This window comes from Haliotis rubra, unplaced genomic scaffold (genome assembly GCF_003918875.1).
Source record: "Haliotis rubra isolate DU_JTF1 unplaced genomic scaffold, ASM391887v1 Scf499, whole genome shotgun sequence".
Taxonomy (NCBI): Eukaryota; Metazoa; Mollusca; class Gastropoda; order Lepetellida; family Haliotidae; genus Haliotis; species Haliotis rubra.
Window position 1 is genome coordinate 600311 of NW_025767189.1, and position 21922 is coordinate 622232.

Consider the following 21922-nt stretch of genomic DNA (forward strand, 5'->3'; position numbering starts at 1 on the left):
CCCACACCATTGGAGTATGTATGTATGTATGTATGTATGTATGTATGTATGTATGTATGTATGTATGTATGTATGTATGTATGTATGTATGTATGTATGTATGTATGTATGTGTGTGTGTGTGTGTGTGTGTGTGTGTGTGTGTGTGTGTATGTATGTAGGTGCGTGCGTGCGAGCGTGTGTGTGGTTTGAGGTGATGGTGAGGAGAAATTGGGTTTAACGTTGTGCTTGAGAATATTACGCTCATATGACGACGTGCATGCGTGTGTATTTGTATGTGCGGCTGCTTGTACTAGCCCAGACTGAAGCTGGTTTTATAGTGCTAGCCCACTGAGATACCACGCCGCAGTGAAGCATGAATACCCCACTCAGACACATTATACTGATTCCGAGCCGACCAGTCCTTGTTGTACCCATTGATGCCGAACGCCAGGCAGGGACCAACAAGTACCATATTTTAACGTCTTTTGGTATGACGCGGTCGGGGATCGAACCCGCGGACGAACCGGGCGGACGCTCTAACCACTACACCACGGAGGCGGTCGTGTGTAGTTTGAAATATTTTGGTTTAATCCAATTCTCAAGTGTATATTTAGGGGCCGGGCAGTTTAGATCATAAATATACATATTTATCCACTATACCCCTGCAGCAATATAGGCTTAGCGTTTTAGTACAGTTAGTCGTACTTTAGGGTGGGGATATTTCCCTCTTTGTTAATAACGGTCCTTAGCCAAACTGGCACGTCTTGCATGAAATTCAATGGATCATATGACGCACAAACGCACCTCTCAGGAAAGTTATTAAATATGTTGTATGGGACACAGACACGGTTAAGTTAGTCGTTTTGTGACTTGAATCACACCATCGATCATCCAGAAATGATTTGTTTGGTATTTACGTGAGAGGAAAATCAACACCTTTTGACAACTCGTGGGGCCATGGCAGAGAAGGTTGACAATACCTGTACACTACGTCACCTGTAATTGCATATTGTTGTACGTGACAAAGCTATCAGTATCACCGCGACACCGGAATAACGAGTGCGGTGAGGGGGTCACTCAACCATGCTGCTTCGGCACCTGTGTACCTGTCACCCGGTGACGTCACGCCAGATCACCGGGATACATCACACGCGACGGGAGAACACACAATGGGGACAGGTGCCCTTGTAGCCCCACACCCCGAGGGTACCGTTCCCCACCCCCTCATCCGTAACTAAGCACCGACACAATTTGATGAAAGTTTGTAAACACAATACAGTCGCAATACTTGTTGATGAAGTCCGGCGCTGGTGTTTTTATTTCTTGATTAATGATTTGTTTATGAAGAGTTTCCCTCGCCCGAGGCTATCTCTACATGACGGCGTAATCGCACGTAGAATATTATGTATTCAGTTTGACTCAGTCACCAGGTGACCTGCGGGGTACGGACTGTGGGGTCACGAAGTACTTCCTCCACAGTGTGTTGTATCCTGACATACACTGACCCCTGCGTCTCCTTGACCAGTCCAGTACTAACGATCAGTTGACAGGTGTTACATGGATCGCCAGCTGATTGTATCCGCTCTTTGCAGATATATACCAATTAAAACAATAATTTTCTGTGGTGTGGGTTCGAATCCCGGATGGGACTCAACCCAACAAAAGTACTAGAATCTGTACCTAACTGCGAAAGGGTAATCCCAAATATATCATATGTTGCATCTGACCACTTTCTAAATGACAATGTCATTGTGTATTCATAACTATGTTTTCTGTACAGCATACACCGGTTAATCCGGAACACTAATCGTCATTGTTCACAGGACATCTTTTCAAAAAGTTACTAAATTAACATTATACGTTAATTCATACATATTTTAGTGCGGTTTGACAAATGTCAGCTTCACACATTTCAATAGGGACTGTAGTGATACCTAAGTAGTTAACTGTACCCATGTCGGGAATCAAACGTGGGTATAGGCGTGACGAGCGAATGTTTTAACCACTGGGCTACCCGCCGCCCCCCGATGCAGGAACAGAGGTACCATATGTGAATCTGCTATGCTGTGTTCACAGTATTGATTTGAATATTGCTGAAAGTTTGCCAGAAGCATCGAAGAAACACTGACATTTACTTCAACAAGCAGGGTTTTTCCAAATAATTCAATTGTTTAAGAACAATGCTTATACCTTTTTTTTTCATTCACGCAACAGTTTTATATAGAAGGATGTGACATTTTCATTCGCATGAATTACTTTTTAAGGTATAGTCACTTTCTATGGAAAGTGTGTGTGTGTGTGTGTGTGTATGTATGTGTATAGTGTGTGTGAGAGTTATACACAGTGTATTCTGAATATATGATGTCTACAATAGTTTTACAGTAAGCATAAAATCATGAAACCCAGTGATGTGCACTTATACAACAGTTGGCAACAAAATGATCCCACAAAGAAAACGTAACTACTTCAGATTCCTGTAAACAAGCTTTAAACAGACCTGTTAGGTAGTAAATTGATGAGTGCATAATTGAAGTTAACTCTGCCCTGAACCGTAGTTCCACCCCAGGCCGTAGACGCGTAGCAATATGAATAATCTACTAGAATATGGTAAGGATAAACCAAGAATCACAATAATGACCAAACTACGATGTCGGTCTACCGATAGAGGATCCTTTCAGTTTTAAGGGACTTAACTCTGTCAGAGAACTGGCGTAACATTAGACCACTGAACCACCCTTGCTCTACATATATACTCATGCAAATAATGGTTGTCACCCCCTTCATTTTTTTTTAATCAGAGAGGGGGTGTGGGGTGGGGGTTTGAGGTGTATGGGGGTTGGGGTGGGGAGGGGTTGACAACCATTATTGGCATGAGTATATATATGTAATCGAAAACGTGTTACTTTGAACTCATGAGAGGGTTGTTAATTTGATTCGAATTTGAATTTAGTTTTGACAGTGTTGCTATCAAAATAGCCAAGATGAATAATATCTGGGTTAATGTGCACATAAAAACTGAACAAGGTGAACTCAGCCTGCACAGTGAAGCTGGTGCTAACCAGAGAGGTAGTTGACGTCAGTGCTGGTGCGGAAGGGATTTCGTTTTATTGTAATGTTTGATACATGTAGATATCTCACCTTGGCAGGGTCACGCCAGCACCTGACTGGACACCCATGTTATATAGTTGGACGGGTGGTGTTACTTGTAAACCTATCGGTGTAACTGTATTAGATGTACACTTATCTGTCTGAGTTATATAAACACCTTTATGTCTGTGTATATGTACACTTATCTCCTACCTGTGTTATGTTTACACTTTTCTGTCTATTTGTGTTATGGGTACACTTATCTGTCTATTTGTGTTATGTGCAATTATCTGTCTTCCTTTGTTATGTGTACACTTATCTGTCTATTTGTGTTATGGGTACACTTATCTGTCTATTTGTGTTATGGGTACACTTATCTGTCTATTTGTGTTATGGGTACACTTATCTGTCTATTTGTGTTACATGTGCAATTATCTGTCTTCCTTTGTTATATGTACACTTATCTGTCCACCTGTGTTATGTTTACACTTATCTGCCTATTTGTGTTATGGGTACACTTATCTGTCTATTTGTGTTACATGTGCAATTATCTGTCTTCCTTTGTTATATGTACACTTATCTGTCCACCTGTATTATGTTTACACTTATCTGCCTATTTGTGTTTTATGTACACTTATCTGTCCATCTGTGTAATGATACATTCATCTGCCCACCTGTGTTATGTGTCCAATTATCTAACTGTCTGTTTGTGTAATATGTACAATTATCTGTTTTCTATGGTTATATGTACATTTATGTGTCTAACTGCGTTACACGTGCACCTACCTTTCCACCTGCGATATAATATATCCATCTGTCTATAAGTATTATGCTTTATGCACACTCACCTGTGTTACCTGTACAAGTTGCTGTTTACCTATGTTACCTATCTACCTATAGCTGTACATTGGTCTCTCTACCCGTTTTATCTTACGCTTATCTGCCTTACCTGTACACCTACATTATTACACATATATGTCTTTCAACAACCAGTAATTATGTTAATACACCCATCTTCGTTACACATTTCGACAGTTCCACGCACTGAAACATCCATATGTTTGAATTTCCTGTACACCTTCACCTACCCGAATAACCTGTACATCCACCCCAGGGTATACAGACCTATGTACCTGTGTGACGAGGTCAGTAGGAGCGTGGAATCCGCTTGTCTCCCTCAATGTGACAACCCATCTCTGTACTGCGTTGTTCATCTCAGACGCAGAACAACAGTTCTCTGTGTCGGGCTGTCGATATCGTCCCAACTCGAACAATCAACACACACACAAGCAGACAGTGTCAGAGAACACGTCTCTGTTCAACGCCACTTCAAACTTAACATAAAAAAGGCACCACGGCGAGTGAATCGCTGTATGTTTCCCATGCAGTTCTTCTGTTTACTAAATGACATCTTTTATATTCATTCAGTAATGTATTCTTAATAGTTTCCGTTCGTAAATATATGGTGGGTTTGAGTGTATTTTCTATTTACATACATCGAATCACTCGACTTAAGGGTCATATTTCTACCCAGAGTTACACTTAATACCGTGTCTCAGTAGAGAGACTCACTGTGTTTGTATCGCCAGCCAGCAATTCAACTTTTAACACCCCAAGTTTTTATTTGTATAAGTGGCCTAGTTTTCACGCTCGATATTCTGTTCTTTAGAAAAGAGCATGCTTGTGCATGCATTTTAAGTTGAAGTGAAAAAACAGGCGAAACCTTGACAAAGTAATACCTGTTATTAACTGTCTATTTGCGATGGTGATGATGAGATCTTTATTGGCTTAGGGTAAACTGTCCCAACACTTTATATCAAAATACACCTCACAGTGTTTAAATTTGATTCGTTCCAACTTGTCAAGTTATTTGGCAATAACAAAACCAAAATTAACACGGCTAAAGACAGTAAAGAGTATATCTTACAACAAGTATGAAGTAAATACCGTAAGTAATTATTACACACACATTGTTATACACCCTTCACCTTCAAACGTTTATAGTGCTGCCAAGTTTTACTCGTCTTTGCGAGAGCAACTATCTATATTTTCGTTCGCTAAACTCTCTTTGGTTGAATTCAGATTAAGCTACATGGGTCTTGAAATGATAGGGAAAACATTAAAAATCCTAAATGCTTTGATCTGACAGATAAAAACTAACAAATAAAACAAAACAGAATAATATTGACTTAAGTTGGATGATTTCAGGGGCTACAGGTCAGCGACGTTTATAGGTACAGAGGCAGAGGCTTTGCACTTGTCTGATTTCGTTGCCAGCTGTGAACGTTCTTCTGTCCACGTAACGTACACAAACTGAAACAACAACACATTACATCATTGTAATTATAATTGGGATTTTTAATCAAAATTTACCATCAGTAGAAATATTCTTTCCATTCCTGTGCAAAAGACTATAGAAGTAGAGATGACAAAACTGTATGGAACAGACTTCTGAAGGATGAAGGATATGTGGTATTGGCGTGGAACCAGACTTCCCGTGATGTAGTGTGATTTGGCGAAGATGTGAGTGTGTATGGAAACAGACTTCTGAAGGATATTAGTGTTCGATGTGAAGTAGGATGGAGTGAGTGATATTGGCGTTCTGAAGATGTGAGTGTGTATGGAACAGACTTCTGAAGGATATTAGAAGTGGTGGATAGTGAGTGAGTGAAGTTAAGTAGTGAATACGAGTGTGCATGATATTGGCGTTCTGAAGATGTGAGTGTGTATGGAACAGACTTCTGAAGGATATGAGAGTGAGTGAGTGAGTGAGTATATTAGGGAATACGAGTGTGCATGATATTGGCGTTCTGAAGATGTGAGTGTGTATGGAACAGACTTTCTGAAGGATATGTGAGTGATTGAGTGAGTACGTATTAGGGATATATGAGTGTGTATGGTATTGGCGTTCTGAAGATGTGAGTGTGTATGGAACAGACTTCTGAAGGATATGAGAGTGAGTGAGTGAGTGATGTACGTATTAGTATGAGTGTGTATGATATTGGCGTTTTGAAGATGTGAGTGTGTATGTAACAGACTTTCTGAAGGATATGAGAGTGAGTGAGTGAGTGATGTACGTATTAGTACGAGTGTGTATGATATTGGCGTTCTGAAGATGTGAGTGTGTATGGAACAGACTTCTGAAGGATATGAGAGTGAGTGATGTACGTATTAGTATGATTGTGTATGCTATTGGCGTTTTGAAGATGTGAGTGTGTATGGAACAGACTTCTGAAGGGTATGAGAGTGAGTGAGTGAGTGAGTACGTATTAGGGAATACGAGTGTGCATGATATTGGCGTTCTGAAGATGTGAGTGTGTATGGAACAGACTTCTGAAGGATGAGAGTGAGTGAGTGAGTGAGTACGTATTAGGGAATATGAGTGTGCATGATATTGGCTTTCTGAAGATGTGAGTGTGTATGGAACAGACTTCTGAAGGATATGAGAGTGAGTGAGTAAGTGAGTGATGTACGTATTAGGGAATATGAGTGTGCATGATATTGGCGTTCTGAAGATGTGAGTGTGTATGGAACAGACTTCTGAAGGATATGAGAGTGAGTGAGTAATGTACGTATTAGGGAATATGAGTGTGCATGATATTGGCGTTCTGAAGATGTGAGTGTGTATGTAACAGACTTTCTGAAGGATATGTGAGGGATGTACGTATTAGGGAATATGAGTGTGTATGTTGTGTGTATGAGAGAAGCACGTATTAGGGAATGTGCCCGTGAAGAATATATGTGTTATGATATGTGTGTTCTGGAGGATATGTGTGTACCAGTTACATGACATTGTATCCAGCAGGCGTTGAGAGGGCGATTTAAGGTCGGAAGAGGATGCAGGTGTACAGTGGGGTTAATTAGGTCACCTGTCGGTCAGGTAGATGGTCATCAGTGCGGTCATACCCGTCACGGTCCGCTTGGCAGAAACATGCACATATGACCCCGCGGATACAGACGTGGCTTCCCCGGGGATACAGACAGCCGTACCTATCTCTATAACACCACACCTATCTTGTCTGGCAGAACATCCTATACCAACACATCCCCGACGGTTTCTGTTCCAACACATTAATGTGTAGCAATATTAGTTTGTTTATCAATAACTAATGAATCGTGTGCGTATATACCTATACACAAAGGAGCAGATACTGATTTGGCAACAGACAACCTTCTATGTTAAGTGTGGCCCTATTTCGCACATATGTGTTAAAACCTTGTTTTTTTAACGCCGCACTCAGCGATATGCCAGCTGTATGACGGCGGTCTGTAAATAATCAAGTCTGGACCAGACAATCCAGTGATCAACAGCATGAGCATCGATCTATGCAATTGGGATACGATTACATGAGTCAACGAAGTCAGCGAGTCTGACCACCCGATCCCGTTAGTCGCCTCTTACGACAAGCATGGATCGCTGAAGACGTTAGAGTCTCTAGTAATTAACAAAGCATAATTAAGTATGGAATATGCATTATTATAATCAAAGTAAAACAATATCACGCATTCAGAGACTCATTATTGAATTTACATGAATTTAATACATTAGCGTAACAATGCGTATCTATTCATACATCGTCATGCACAAATACAGACCTGTATGGTCATTTACATGTGACAGTTCGTACTTTTATGTTCATCGTCATGTAGCAGTACGTATCTGTACGTTCATCGTCATGTAGCAGTACGTATCTGTACGTTCATCGTCATGTAGCAGTACGTATATGTACGTTCATCGTCATGTAGCAGTACGTATCTGTACGTTCATCGTCATGTAGCAGTACGTATATGTACGTTCATCGTCATGTAGCAGTACGTATATGTACGTTCATCGTCATGTAGCAGTACGTATCTGTACGTTCATCGTCATGTAGCAGTACGTATATGTACGTTCATCGTCAGGAAGCAGTACGTATATGTACGTTCATCATCATGTAGCAGTACGTATATGTACGTTCATCGTCATGTACCAGTACGTATCTGTACGTTCATCGTCATGTACCAGTACGTATCTGTACGTTCATCGTCAGGAAGCAGTACGTATCTGTATGTTCATCGTCATGTAGCAGTACGCATATGTACGTTCATCGTCATGTAGCAGTACGTATATGTACGTTCATCGTCATGTACCAGTACGTATCTGTATGTTCATCGTCATGTAGCAATACGTATCTGTACGTTCATCGTCATGTACCAGTACGCATATGTATGTTAATCTTGATGCACCAGAATTTATCATCAGGTATGTAGTTATGTACCACTAGGTTGGGGGGAACACCAAGAAATTGGCTTCACCTACGTTGAGAATCTCGCCCGTAACACGAATGTACGATTGAACCACAAGGTTACCCCCAATGCCTCCATTTGTATGAACATAGATACAATTAGAATTTTAAATTTGCAAAACAAAGTATTCTTTCTCCCAGTCCCTTACGATATTATTTCCAATTCGGCCCAACACTGTTTGTAATGCAAACGTCTAGATTTCGTCAGATCTGAAACTCCCATCTTAAAGGGGCTCCTCAATTTTAATGGCGCTGTTTGTTTCTCTCAGTTATGCATTTTCATAGTCATGCTGTTACACTTCACGGAATAATATCTTTCAACGCGGATGTCATTCAAACGATAAAGTAACGCAGTACAAAGAAGGATACGCAAGAGTGTTTTGTGTTTGTGTTCTATTGGGACACGAATTACATTGATTTCACTTAGTGCAAGGATACCGGAGATACATATATATGAGAGAGAGCGTGGGAACGTGTGGGTCGATTTATCAGCTTACCCCCACAAAATGTTCTGCTTTCATACACAACAAAATGATACAAACGATAGTACACAAGACATACCGAAAGGACAGGTATTTATACCAATAATCACCTGTAGAACAATCTCGGGCATTAGGTCATATTATGTCACCCGTCGTTCCAGACTTGAGACAAAACTTGACAAATATATAGATTTAGGAGGGATAACATTATTTGGTAATCTTATCATACATTTAATGAAAGAGTTCATATAGGTTACCTTAACTCAGAAGAATACATGAACCGCCTCCGTGGTGTAGGGGTTAGAGCGTCCGCCCGGAGAGCGGAAGGTCGCGGGTTCGATCCCCGACCGCGTCATACCAAAAGACGTTAAAATATGGTACCTGTTGGTCCCTGCCTGGCGCTCGGCATTAATGGGTACAACAAGGACTGGTCGGTTCGGAGTCAGTATAATGTGTCTGAGTGGGGTATTCATGCTTCACTGCGGCATGGCATCTCAGTGGGCTAGCACTATAAAACCAGCTTAAGTCTAGGCTAGTACAAGCCGCCGCACATACACACACAAACGCATGCACGTCGTCATATGAGCGAAATATTCTCAAGCACGACGTTAAACCCAATTTCAACTCACCTCACAAGAATACATGACATGTTTTATGGATAAAAGCTTCTTTTTAATTCTGTATAACAACGTATCAGAGCTAATCCTTGCTCCTTCGTCAGGTGAATGACGGAGCAGGCATTAATCTCTGAAATGTCGCGATCAAGAATTAGAAAGAAGCTGTTATCCATAAACCGTGTCATGCATTCATGTTCGTCCTACTTCTGAACGACTTTCAAGATCTTAACTCACAACTAACAAAAGAAATCTCACATGGATACAGTTATTTATTTATTTATTTTATTTAGCGTCGCACGCACAACTAAGGTGTTTCGGCGACAGGGTAGTACACTTATTAAGACTGAGTTTGGTTTTACGCCGCTTTTAGCAATATTCCAGCAACATCACGGCGGGGGACACCAGAAATGGGCTTCACACATTGTGCCCATGTGGGGATTCGAACCCGGGTTTTCGGCGTGACAAGCCAACGCTTTAACCATTAGGCTACCCCACCGCCCCTACACTTATTAAGAAATGAGGGGGGACAAGAAATAGAAATTTTGAAAGAATGGTGTTACTACCCCCCAAAAAAAAATAGAAACGGAGAATTAAAGGAAATTTAAATGGAAGGATGAATGGATACAAATCTGGAACACAAAATTAACGAGGGATCTGTGTTTGTATAAGTACTTTCCGCTGGGCACATATTTGCGTACCTGTCTGTACCTGTATAAACCTTCCCGTGGAACCTTGCGGATAACGATCCTATCTAATCAGTTGTTCAATGTTGTTATAAGCTATTGAAGCTTTAACGTTTATTTATGTTTATATACATCATTTCTCATTACAGCAGTCTTTATATCTCACAGTTAAGGCTTGCTTTCCACAAAAGGACATTTAAGTTAGGCAGTCACACACGACTTATAATGTACACACACAACGTACAACACACACTCACCGTGTGTGTCATCGCTGTAGTAATTGAGTGACGCAACCGTCATTCTCCCCCCGCGCGTCACGCATCACGACTAACTGACAACTGAAGCAGCCAATCAGCGATCTCGGAAGCACATTACGTCAACAAAGCCCTCCTCTATAAACACGGCGTCTGTCAACTCTCATTGAGAAAACACCCTGGACAATCTCAGTGAGCACAGTAACTGGCTCAGAGTGTGCCTATACACGATACACCCGCTGTACCAATAGGTCGGCCCACAGGGAAAACACAATACATAGTCTGTTCCTTCTCCTCTATACCGGGTTCTTGAGAAATTTCTCACTTGAGTGGAAGACACTTGACTGATTGATTCTCCGAGCGTGTTGTGCAGATTTAACAGTGAAAGACTACAGGATTGTGACAGTGGTTCTGAACTTGACAGGAGCTGTAGCAACAGTGATCAACTGATCGGATCAGACAATACTAGAGCTGACTGCTTGCATACTGGGAGATCCCGGCAGAGAAGATATCTTCCGGAGAAAGACGTACCAGGAGATGTGGATACTGATAAATAATTATCTCTGATTGGACAACACGTTGGTGTCACGTTGATAAATACTAGGAAGCTTGTATAAGGAGAGTCAGGTATCCTGATACTTAGTCGGGATTAGATTAACCGATTGGGGAAATACGACACGTTGCCTTTCCAAGACTTGTGGATTAACTTTTGTAGACGTTACTCTGAGCATTGACTTGAACTATGAGGAGTGTCGTCGGCAGCGTAGAAGAGGGCGTCAGTGCCACCATTTTCGACAACAACAACATCAGCAGCAAGCCCATGGCAAGTGTCGTCTGCAACGAGCACGTGCAGAACGTAAAGGATGTGCAGGCAGCTGATAGCGTGAGTCTGCCCACGAGGTATAAGAAAAAGCTGCAGCAGAGAGGGAAAGAAACTGGCGAGGATGAGGAGAAAGATTTGGAATCTCGAGAGAAAGACCTTGGGGTGGCTCTCAAGTGGATCAGACAGGAAATAGTAAGTGCCATCTACTTTAATTTGTCTGAATGTTTCTTATTAATCAACAGGGGCGGTAAGGTAGCCTTGTGGTTAAATCGTCGTCTCATCATGTCGATGACCGGGTTCGATTCCCCTCGAAGTATGAAACCCATTTCTGTTTGTGGCTGGTATATTGATAAAAAACGGCGTTGTACTGTATTCACTCTTTATAACTATCAACCAGAGACTTAACGCCCACTCGAGGGACACAATCGTGTAAAACCTCGTACCCTCTATTCGCTTTTTAAAAAGTCACAATAACTGCCTAGAATGTCATCTATGTATTGATCAAATCTAATGTAGAAGAAAATCTGATAAATAGTTGCACTTATGGTTGGGGTTAAACTCTGAAGCATGGATTACGGGCGATAAACTTTCCACAGGTATTACATTGCCACACACTCCCATTCATGAACAGACCCTAAACCCATAAGCGCGAGGCTTTAACAACCGCCGATCTTATCTCGTGGTTTAAAACCCAAATGAAACCTGTTTCTATATTGGTGTACAATTGAGAGTCCAAACGGTATATGTTGAAACAGTCATTGAAACTTAAATTAGCCTTACTCGTTGACATAGGCTATATATCGCCTTGTTATCGGTGTGACACTCACTCAAGAGCTATGGCTCACACCGTGACATAACGCTGTGGTCGTGCTCACTGCCTACTCTACACGTGTTGGTTTGGGAGGGGCACACAACGTTGCTATCATGATCAAACGTGCAGGGCGTTGTTCAGAACTGCTGCTTGAAAGTGTACAAGACAATCCCATGTACATTGTATTTATAGACATACGTATAATTACCTGTTAAGTGATTACCGCTTGACGTTGGTTTTATGGCTTTACTGTTACACTACGGCGTATGTGATGCTAGGGAACAACCTTTGATATTTGGTGTCGAGGAGGGCAAGGACTAAGATATATTTGTAAAAATATTTTATCACACACACACACACACACACAAAAAAAAAAAAATAAAATAATTGCAACATTCCACAGAAACAAGTTCGTGTTATGATACTGTGACAGAAAGATTATTCTCTCTCTCTCAGAAATCTCAATCACCTCCACCCCTTGACCCTCACCCCTCAGGTTAATAAACTGCCTGTCCCCGGTAGACACCTGTGTCTGACAAAATATTCGTTTGAGTCTTCCTCAGAATTATACTCAAAAGCATGCATATCTATATTCGTCATTATTTTATGAGTGAGTGAGTTAAAATTTTACATCGCACTGACAATATTACAGCCATACAGCGATGGAAACAAGGTACCGTATTTTGTCTAATAAGCTCCGGGACTCTAATAAGCGCCGGGGGCAAAGCAGTTCACTAGCAATTACGGTAATTACACCCAGTGAGCGTAAAAGTGCCGTATCTGGAAGTCCTCATTAAAGGAAATACGGTATTCATATCAAACATGTTTTATGAAATAACACTCACACTATGCAACATAAGAATATCCTCTCCCCTAATTGTAAACAGATCGTAATGCTATTCATACCATATGCATTCCCAAACCTGCCCACCGACATTCCTTCATAACGCATTTCATAACATTCAATGTCCACAGATCAATAGTGCACTATAAAACACTCTATATCTACCTGGGATAATGGCTTCCGGAAATACCTTATCCAAACATACGCCTAAATGACATTTTCAATGACTGTTGACTGAAGATTTCAGCTATGCATGACATTATGCTAAGCAAATCCAATATTTCACAACCACAATACAACGCTTACGACACGCGATCGAGAGATAAATACACACAATTAAATACTAATACACTTAACTGCCGGACAACCAATACCAACATCTAAAGAATGCATGTCATGAGATATTACGCAACATGGTCGTACAACGTGGTACCATCGTGGAGTAACAGCCATGTAACGCTTGGGGATATTAATTCTATTTGGGTTAAATACCCTACTTTACCTGTCAATGTTTAGACAGAGGTAGTTCATTTTAGCAGGTGCGCGGACAGGCTTAATGGGGTCTGTAATAGCCCGCGGTCCGCTTGAAGTGACCGTAGGTAACTGTTGTTGTGATCGATGTAATGTTACCCCAATATTGGTAACATGAAGCGCAGGCCATTGACACTGACTGACAAGAGGTCCCGGCCGTACGGGTCGCCAAGTACATCTTCAACATTATGCTTTTGTTTTGGTTCGTTAAACTTAAGCCTCGAGGCATGGATATGAGTGCATGCGGTTCTAACTGCGTTGATAAGACATGCACAGGTGGCCGGGGTGTATTGTATGGCTCTATATGTTAACCTTGTAATGGATACAGGTACCTCGTAAGGATGGGAAAGCCGCAATAACTCGGTGCGCCTTGTGGCAGCAAGAGTTATATGTTCCCCGGGGAGCTGAAATTGATAATAAGATGTGCCGTTGACATCCACTGATCGAGGGAAAAAATACCAGCGCTTTGAGCATGCACTAGTGCATGTATATATGCGCTATATAAATATCAAATAATAAAATAAATAATAAATAAAATAAGGTACATTTTGATATACTCGAGGGTAAGTAGTTCAAATATCTTGATTTGGGCATATTTCGTGATTTCGAGTATCGATACACTTGATATATTACGGGATTATTCAAAGGGAACTATTGTTTACCAGCGCTAACTTCGTGTCATACCACACAAAGCCTATCACGGGCAAACCAGAGGTTGATAGTATGAAGAACGCCCATGTCGTCTGTGATACGCAATCAATCGAGTCATAGACAAATCGATTCATTTAGTCGACCCTTTCGACAAGTATAGGTTACTAGGGACCAGTCCAGATATGCCCGGGAAACCAGACGGGACCCAGTTTAAAGAATCAAGGGAACGGTGTATGAATCATGGTCATGGTAGGAAGGTCAGAAGCTCAATCCCTGGCCTCGTCTTACCAATATACGTTAACAATGATGCGTGTATCCGTGCCTAAGGCTCAGTGTTTAGGGATAAAACAAGGATACATACAAGGACAGACCAGCTCAAAGGCAATAATATGTGTCTGAGCGTCTGGAATAGCACATGCACTCTCAAACGCACATGCACTCGCAAACGCACCCGTGTTCATCTGTAAATTTAAGTGAAATACTCTGAAACGAGATGTTAGACCCATTTGACCCACCTACAGTATGTAGACGGTCGTAATAGTATTCGCCCAGAAACAAGGGTTTCCATACAAACTGTGTAGATAAGAAACGGTGCACGATAAGATGGGAAACTGAATGGTAAAGGCAAACAACATATTCATATATTAGCATTACACTACTGTTTAATTGTTCGATAGGGGACTGCAATAGTAAATAGAATTTCAGTTTGAACAACGGCATCACTTCAAGTGCACATTTATGATACATTTCCTCAAATTGTTCAGTCATTTATCGATCGTCTGTGAACTAAGCTAAGTCAAAATAATATTAGAAGGTTGGAAGACTATGCTACGATTGCAATCAGTTTATGTTTAAAGAAACACATCGTTCTAAACAGAATACGTAAAATGGTTTTTTTTTTCTTATCTATAAAAATATGCATAGCCTTTGTGACCTTTGACACTGGAAACCAAAATTCAGAAAACATCCTTGTGGAAAATGTAGGGTTCTGTGGATGTTCTCACCAGATACTTGAGTAAGTTAAGTGTTAGTGCTACGCCGCTTTTAGCAATATTCCAGCAATATCACGACGGGGTACACCCAAAATGGGCTACACACATTGTACCCATGTGTGCAATCGAACCGGGGTTTTGGCATGACTAGCGAACGCATTAACCACTAGGCTACCCCAACGTCCCTTACCAGATAAGAGATGCTGACCAAACACTATCACATGTATACTACAACCCCGTAATAAGATTTGTTCGGTGGTGCATATAAGACCCCGACACCACATGACGAGAACCGTCTGTTCGTAAAAGCCCCCGTACGTGGAAGCATGACTTATGAAGACCTACGGCATGTTGTACTGCACTACAGACTTATTGTGTGCGTGGCATCGTACTGTTAGAGAAAGGTTCACTGTAGGCATGTACATGGGATGTATAGATATCGTTTGTATCATTGTGTAAGCTGCAATTGTAGAACAAATATTGCATTCACTTGCAAGAACATGTAGAATTGGATCTTTCAGAAAGCGCGCATATCTGAGTAATTGTTTTGTGTGGTAAACGTGACTATGGTCGTAAAGAGCTGAATATCGATATCTAAATTTGTCTCTCTAATGCTAGAGACAATGTTTTCCACGAGTTATAGGTAGAACAGGGGCTTAACTTAAGCCTAACTTAATTTTACTTTGCTCGGAGTAATATTGTGAAATTGACACATCTCATAAGGCGGCTATATTTGGGAACACAACTTGACGAACGGAAGTCTAGTGTTCCTGAAAAATGATTTTGGAGGTCCTTCCAACTGTTTTGACAAAGCCTCCAAAATTTAACAACAGCACGAAATTCCAAGATCAACAGGAAGAATTTGTTCTGGTTGTATTTGACGAGGGAGGAGACGACGACTGGGACGGGGCTGGGACGGGGGAACATTTGACGAGGTATTGCGACACGTCTTCACGAGAAAATGGCGTAATTCAATTAACCTCGTCCTAAAAACATTGAGACTTATTGCCTCTGCCAACAATTCAGGGGATTGCAAAACGAACGTCCCCACGCCCTAACCTTGCCCCCCTCTACCCCTACCCCTCACGGACCCCACCCCTGTATGCATAGGATGTAGTCGTCGGCCGAAGCAACCTCAGCAATGTTTTTTCTCAAGGGTTTAAATGCAGGGGGATGGCTAAGGAATAGAGCTCCTCAAACATATTTGCTGACTTAGGCGGGAATGGCGGATTCTCGAAATCCCCTCCTTGTGGCCTGAAGATCACGGCCAGTTGGACGTCACGTGGTGAAGCACGGACGGATTAACAGATTATCCTTGTGTTTGTTTGGCCAACAAGAAACCCAGAGGCTTAATTGACCGAGGGAAGTGAGCGGGAGGCGAGAATGGAGGCTCGGGACAGATATAGAACCAGACAAATACTTAGGGATAAATACACAGGACTGTCTTACATGTATTTGGGGAGCATCTGTGTCTTTACATCTACATCCAAGTGTCTGTATACAGTGAAGGCGGGTAATTAATGCAACCACCTCGAACCACAGAATAGTAAAACTTAGCAAGAGATAGTGATATATGGCGAAACATTCTGACAAATAGTGATACATAGCAAGACATTGTTGAAATAGTGATACATAGCAATTCATAGCTAGAGCCAATAAACATTGCATGGCCCCGCTATCTCGCTATAAGCTGAATACAGCACGATTTAGCAAGAAATAGTAAGAGACAGGGTTTGGTTTGGTTGTTGTTTAACACCATACTAAGCAATATTCCAGATATGGCGGCGGTCTGTAAATAACCGAGTCTGGACCAGAGAATCCAGTGGTCAACAGCATGAGCATCGATCTGCGCTATTGGGATACGATGACATGTGTTAACCAAATCAGCGAGCCTGTCCACCCGATCCCGTTATTCGCCTCTTACGACAAGCATGGGTTGCTGAAGACCAATTATGACCCGAGTCTTCACGGGTCTGTAAGACACAGGGATATATTTCACAAAGGTTTGCAAAAGTTTGCAGTAAGACACAGAGATATATTGCAAACCTTTGCAAACCTTTGTGAGATACATAGCAAGGCATTGGTAGCACAACATTAACTTGTGTCTGAAGACCATAGGACCTAACTGTCGGGTGATCCGTGTGTGTAGCAGGAGGCGACCAAATATAGATCGGATTGACCCCGTAACGTAGCTTAATTGGGGTAACACTAACACCTGGGTCGTTGCTCATGTTTTCAGCCAGTGGTTTGCTGGTCCACGCGTGATCATGCATACTTCCGTGATAGAACAATGTTATTAATAACCGCGGTATCAAACGACATTCATTCAGACATATTTTTGATCGGCATTCCAGAAGCTTGTACCTCCATAAAATTATTTGCTTCATCATTGATTCATTGATTGACATCGGAATTTTGTCGTTTTCTCTCACATTGTTTTCTGTACCCTCTTCCCCTTAGCGTCACTCTCCCCCTCCCCCAACTCCACCATAGTTGTAACGCTGCTGCTAGGTTAGTAATGCTACGACGTATAGATAATCCAAGTCTTGTAACGTGTGATATTTGTGGTTACGCACTCTCTGAAAGAACTCATTCCTGTACTTTTTGGGGTTGAGTCTCATCCGGGATACCATTCCATACCTAATCGCCAGATCTAAGACTTCTTAATCCCGAAGGCATTGTCTGACTACCGATTACATATATGGACTTGACATATCAATGATTGCGTGCTATAAACCTGAGGTGAGGCGAAATTGGGTTTAACGTCGCGCTGGAGAGTATTTCGCTCATATGACGACGTGCATGCGTGTGTATGTGTATGTGTATGTGCGGCTGCTTGTACTAGCCCAGACTGAAGCTGGTTTTATAGTGCTAGCCCACTGAGATACCATGCCGCAGTGAAGCATGAATACCCCACTCAGACACATTATACTGACTCCAAGCCGACCAGTCCTTTTCGTACCCATTAATGTCGACCAACAGGGACCAACAAGTACCATATTTTAACGTCTTTTGGTATGACGCGTTCTCCGTTCTCCGGGCGGACTCTCTAACCACTACACCACGGAGGCGGTCGCTATAAACCAGAACTGCATAAAGCAGCGTTGATGACATGCATTGCAAGTATAATATACATAACGGGTTTGCCTGTAGAGCTAGTCACGTATTGTAAATGCAGCGCTAATCCTGTATAAAACTAGGCCGGTCTTCCAAGGGATAACACACACAGCTATGTGCATCCTTGCCTGTTGGATACGAGTACATATTCCCACTGCTCGCCACTTCCTGTTAGGATTTTTAAGAACTGCTTTAACTTGTCAAGGAAGCAGTATTTCTGTTTGTCTGTACACCGCCTGCAACAAGGCAATCACACCGGGTACACTTTTGACAAGTCAATATTTAGCTGTGGCAAGTGTTGATGTTGATCACGTGAGATGGACAAACTTCCTGTGTCACCTGATGCAACCCGCTGCAGCCCGGCCCAGTCGTGGGATCAAGACGTGTATTTTCACAAAGTCTCCTGGATCAGCGCCGCTTACACACACGGCAGTTATGTTTGATAATATTAACATGGAATCCGTCTAACCTTCACCCATGTCTCACCAATGGGTTGACAATGGTCTTATCGCTGCTTCAGTTTGACATTGACTTGCATAAGCGACACAGTCAGTGTTTTAGTCGTTTTGGTGTTTTGCCTAAAAGTATTCAGGTAAAGAAAGCACAGTTTCTTTTCAACGCCCACAACATACCACTGACTGGACTTACATCCAGTCTGAGGTTATGCAAATTGGATCAACCCTACGCAGCCTTATTTCACCACACTATCTTAGCTTGTGTATTCAATAATTTTGCGTCTCGTTTGGCTAAATTGTTTCATTTTCGTGATAGGAATTAACTCTCTTAGTTTTCATTTACACACGCATTTCTCTGTTTATCAAGATAATATTAAACCTATTCATCTACTTAGTTTCGACACCATATTCCTGTACGTAGTAATAATACAAGTGGTGAGCCTGCAACACCATCTCCCTTTCCTGGGGGCGGTGGGGTAGCCTAGTGGTTAATGCGTTCGCTCGTCACGCCGAAGGCCCGGGTTTGATTCCCACATGGGTACAATGTGTGAAGCCCACTTCTGGTGTCCCCCGCCGTGATATTGCTGGAATATTGCTAAAAACGGCGTAAAACAAAACTCAGTCAGTCAGTCAGTCTCCCTTTCCTACAGCATATAGTTCACGCTGTTACATAACCAGAATACTGTTCAAAGTGGCATAAAATTCAGTTTCTAGTTTTGTACAAAATTCAGTTTGATGGTGGATTATTTTAGTTGCATGCGAGAGGGAACACGATTTGTCAGAGTTCTGTGACCTCGCTTGCATGTGTATTCATGGACCAATCATATCTTGTGTGTAGACACTGACGAACAACTTAATCTGTAGTGATATGATATTTTACCAACAAAATAAGGACACGTTTTATTGTCAAGTGTATTGGAGACACCATGAAAGCTATTTTATTGGCATCTAATGGCCAATCTTCATACGACCGAAAAGAGAACCATATGGTAATATATGTGTGACCATGCAGATTATATTCCGTGTCGGTTGGCAGCGTGAACTGAAGGTAGACAACAGTTGTTTGCCTGGTCGAGATTCGACTAACTTCAGATCGCGGTGTTAAGGCTGCCACTTTGTTATACAGTTGGTGTAATTAGCCATTCGTACTTACAGAATACTAGCCATTCAATGTAAACCACCCGTAACACTTTCATTCTTTCTCCACAGCTACAGATGAAGGAGCAAGACAAATCTCTCCTCAAACAGTTCATCGAGCTCCGGGCGAACATCCTCCAGCTGAGATGCATGTACGAGTACCACTCATCCAACTCCGATGTCAGCAGCCTCGAAGGCAGCACCGCATCCCTCAACGACGCACACAAGCGCCGACACAAATTGCCACGGAGCGACAGTGACTTCACCTCACGAACCAAGTCCCTCCTGTCTCTGCAAGGCTCTCCCAGGTGTACTCGCATCAAGTGGAGGAGTGACGAGTACATCTGAACACGACAGATCGGGTACCTTATGTTTCACTTTAGTTGAGCTGTGATGGTTGATGGGTGTAGACGCACCCCAGCATGGACATCACACTGTTTGTGGATGCAGCTATGGGACAGCAGCATGTGCTGGACCAATTGCAGCTTCCCATTGAATGACTCCTGGATACAACCTTATAGATGAGAGAGTCGCCTGATGCTGACGTCAAGGTGTTGCTGATTTTCAGGAATGTTGCTGAAGGTTCCTACAGGGACTTATCCCATTGGACTGTGCATGTTAGCCCAAAGACAACCACCTAGTTCAGATCTCATTGGTCATTTTTTTTCTATGTCTTTTATCAGTTTTAATGAGTACGTATTGCAGTGTTGAGATGGAAACATCAGTTTCTACCAATAAACTGTAACACTGTTTACAGCTTAACAGCTGCCAAAGATCTGAGGATGCATGCCGGTAAGATGTTCCAGGTACGAGACATTCAAAGACTCGCTAAAATCTCTGATGACGATGTCATCACTAACAAAACCCTAAGGGTAACCAACGAATCAAGAAACGTCCGAGTCTGAACTGTGTCTGTATTGCTGTCTGCAGACATTCCAAGATCATTTAAGATGCAGTAGTTCAACATGCCCAACTGGGTTGGTCCAACATGGTGGTGAACGAAACATCTAGATCTCCCCCAGGACTTCATTGTGAAGATGACGTTATGAATTCCGGGCGTGTGTGAGAGAACTTCATATTGACAGTGTTTGTTATGTTGACGATGGTGCTATGTTAGTTTCATGTTAGCAAATACAAAGTTTATTCAATAAATTATTGCCCTTATTTCATATTGTCTCATTGGTTATATTTCCTCCCGAGACGATGAGTTTGTAGACATGTCTGGGACGACGTGAGGACAAGGCGGTTGTTCAAGGCCTACCATTGACTCAATGGTAGAGGAATGTTTCACAAATACTGTCCGCATAGATCAATACTATGTGGGGACTCACATTTAACATTTTTAAGGAATCTCAACTTTTGCCTCGTCCTATTCATGAAGCTTCTAATATTTGGATGATGTTATGACTTGTCCCATACGCGAAGACGCTGGCATTTTGGTGATGATATGCCCTATCCATGACATAAAGACAAGGATATTTCTACCCTGACCCACACGTGAAGTACCTGGCAGTTTGGAAATGCCATGAGTTCTTCCACACACGAAGTAAGACACTGGGTTTCAATAAAGTTATGGCTTGTCCAGAACACGAAAACACTGGTCTTTTGACCACATTATGATTTGGTCCTTACATAAAGACACCACCTATTTTTATTATATCATGCCTTGTTGCACACAAATAGGTACTCACCTGTTAATAATGTTATGGTTAAGACTCGAATATTTACATCCGCCATATAGCTGGAATGTTGCTGAGTGCGGCGTAAAACAACAAATAGACAAACAAATCATACGTGACGGAGCGCTTGCTTTCTCCATCCCTTCAGCCCCCAAAGTGATGGAGCTCCTGCCCAGGAAGGTCGGTGGTTTAAGATCAGACCGCGTCAAGACATTGCAGATGGTACCGTGATTGCCTTGTTATCCTGCATCATGTTCGAAATATGATAAGGACCAGTCGACTGAGACACATGCGTGAACGCACACAAGCACTCAACTACCTTACTGTCAGTGTTACGGTTAAAACGAGTGGGTGTATTACGCTATAATCTGCAACATCGCATCTACCAAAGCGATGGAAAGGACCAGGTTTAGGACCAGGTAAACCCTCATCGCAAAGCGACGCGCATTCACCTTGGTTCCATCTCATAATGACAGGATACTCGGTCTTGTTT

General features: G+C 42.1%; 1 protein-coding gene across 1 annotated transcript; it reads left to right on the top strand.

Moving 5' to 3' along the window:
* The first annotated feature begins 10550 nt into the window (after positions 1–10550).
* Positions 10551–20919, top strand: LOC124291652. The gene is made up of 2 exons (XM_046728702.1): positions 10551–11404; positions 19823–20919. The coding sequence occupies exons 1-2, from the start codon at positions 11132–11134 to the stop codon at positions 20096–20098; spliced, it is 549 nt and encodes a 182-aa protein (XP_046584658.1). The 5' UTR covers positions 10551–11131; the 3' UTR covers positions 20099–20919.
* The last annotated feature ends 1003 nt before the right edge of the window (positions 20920–21922 follow it).